General features: G+C 68.8%; 1 protein-coding gene across 1 annotated transcript in view; it reads left to right on the top strand.

Moving 5' to 3' along the window:
- LOC103898094 (sperm-associated antigen 5) overlaps positions 1-2,054 on the top strand; it is a 15,041-nt gene that overhangs the window by 2,478 nt on the left and 10,509 nt on the right. The window contains exons 2-8 of the mRNA XM_019471760.1: positions 139-208; positions 992-1,099; positions 1,262-1,302; positions 1,403-1,430; positions 1,501-1,590; positions 1,661-1,749; positions 1,821-1,931. Coding sequence (XP_019327305.1) covers positions 139-208; positions 992-1,099; positions 1,262-1,302; positions 1,403-1,430; positions 1,501-1,590; positions 1,661-1,749; positions 1,821-1,931 — 537 coding nt within the window. The remainder of the gene's footprint in view (positions 1-138; positions 209-991; positions 1,100-1,261; positions 1,303-1,402; positions 1,431-1,500; positions 1,591-1,660; positions 1,750-1,820; positions 1,932-2,054) is intronic.

Below are 2,054 nucleotides of genomic sequence, written 5' to 3'. Positions count from 1 at the left end.
ACCCCAGCCCGTGAGGGGGGTCGGGGTGGCTGTGGGGACGGCAGGAGGCCGCTGGGGCTGCGGAAGGAGGGGGGCAGAAGCAAGGTCCCCAGCCCCCCGCCCCGGGGGCCGCTCACCCTCTCTGCTTTGTGTCCCCAGAGACAGGTCAGGCACCCGTTTGTCCACGGGCTGGGGGACAGCTGGCAGGGCCAGCGCCACCTCTTCATCAGTGAGTGACCATCTGCCCATGGGCTCGCCCTGGCCCCCCCCCGCCCATGCACGTGTCCCTGCCGCCTGCACACGTGTCCCTGCACACGCGCACACTCCCCCCGCGCTGCCCGCTGCCCTGCGGGGATCCAGGCACTCAGCCGCCGGCTCCCACCCCGCACCCACCGTGGGGATGGGGACGGGGTCACAGGGATGGGGATGAGCCGCAGCGGGGCAGGGACCAGCACGGGGGTGAACGAGGCGCCCCAGCCCCGGTGCCTGCCTGGCCCCAGTGGCCCTGATGGCCATGCCATCTCGGTGCCCACGTAGCTTGCGTGTTCCCGGTGCCTGTGTGACCCCAGGGACCGTGTCACTTTGGTACCCGTGTGGCCACGGTGCCTGTGCCACCTTGGAGCTCACATGGCCCTGGTGCTTGTGTGTTCCCGGTGCCCACATGGCTCTGGTGCCCATGTCACCGTGGTACGTGGCCCCAGTACTTGCATGTTCCCAGTACCCTGGGCTGTGGTGCCCATGTCACCTTAGTCCTGGTGCCCACATTGATGCTTGTGCCACCTTGGTGCCAGTGTGGTCCTGGTGCTTGCGCCACCTCGCTGCCCTTACAGCCCCAGTGCTGTCATCACCTTGGTGCATGGTCCTGGTGCCCACGTGGCCCCTGTGCCCACGTCACCATGGTGCATGGCCCCAGTGACCCACCGTGCCCGTGCCACCCCGGTGCCTGTGCCCCTCACGCCAGCCTGGCCCCATGGCGCAGCCCGTCGGTAAGGCCCATCGCCCGTCCCGGCAGTGTGCACCTACTGCAGCACCGGAGACCTGCACGCACTGTGGCGCGCCGTCGAGCGCTTCGCCGAGGCCACCGTCCGCCTGTTCGCTGCCGAGCTGGTGCTGGTGCTGGGTGAGTGGCCTGCCATGCCAGGGACAGCCACCACCGGGGAACCTGCAGGCAGGGTCAGCCATCCCCAGGGGTGGGCAGCTGCCTGCCGGGTGCTGCGGGGGTGGCAGTGGGCACCGTGCCGGGAGGGGACCTGCCACTCTGACGGCTCCATCTTCTTCCCAGTGTATCTCCACGACCTGGGCATCGTGCACAGAGATGTGAAGGTGGGTGGCAGCAGGGCCGGGGGGGGGGTCAGTATGGAGCAGGGAGGGTCTCCAAACCCACTGATATGGCGAGGCCACCCCAGCGCCTGTTTCATTTCAGATGGAGAACATCCTCCTGGATGAGAGAGGTAAGAGTCTGGTGGCACCAGTGTGGGGACACCGCGTCCATGGGTCCCCACGTGGTGTCTCGCCCCACAGGACACCTCAAGCTCACCGATTTCGGCCTCTCCCGGCACCTGCGTTGGGGCGAGCGAGCCCACACCATCTGCGGCACCCTGCAGTACATGGGTAAGGGGGCAGCGGGGGGCTGTGGTGGGGGGCACAGCCCCCCCAGGCGCTCACCCACTCATTCCCGCAGCCCCAGAGGTGCTGAGCGGGGGGCCCTACAGCCATGCAGCTGACTGGTGGTCCCTGGGAGTCCTGCTCTTCGCCCTGGCCAGCGGGGAGGTGAGGACCACAGGGTGGGGGGGATAGGCGCACCCCATGGAGCCCCTAAATCCGCTCCCTGCCCCCCCCAGTTCCCCGTGGCGTCAGCGGGGGACCATGTGGCCATGCTGGAGCGCGTCAAGCAGAGCAGCTACGAGAGCCCGCCTGCGCTCAGCCCCGCGCTGGCCCGGCTGCTTGCCGAGGTAATCCTCCTGCCTGGATTTTGGGGTCCCCACTGGCCACCCGGTCTGGATGCTGGGGTCCCCACCACTCACTGTCCTCCCTCTGTCCCCAGCTGCTGTGCCACAACCCCCTGCGCCGCCTGC

The sequence above is a fragment of the Aptenodytes forsteri genome, unplaced genomic scaffold, assembly GCF_000699145.1.
Source record: "Aptenodytes forsteri isolate BGI_AS27 unplaced genomic scaffold, ASM69914v1 Scaffold66, whole genome shotgun sequence".
In the NCBI taxonomy this organism is placed as follows: domain Eukaryota; kingdom Metazoa; phylum Chordata; class Aves; order Sphenisciformes; family Spheniscidae; genus Aptenodytes; species Aptenodytes forsteri.
The sequence above is the reverse complement of the archived record's forward strand: the minus strand, read 5'-3'. Positions and strand labels throughout refer to the sequence as shown.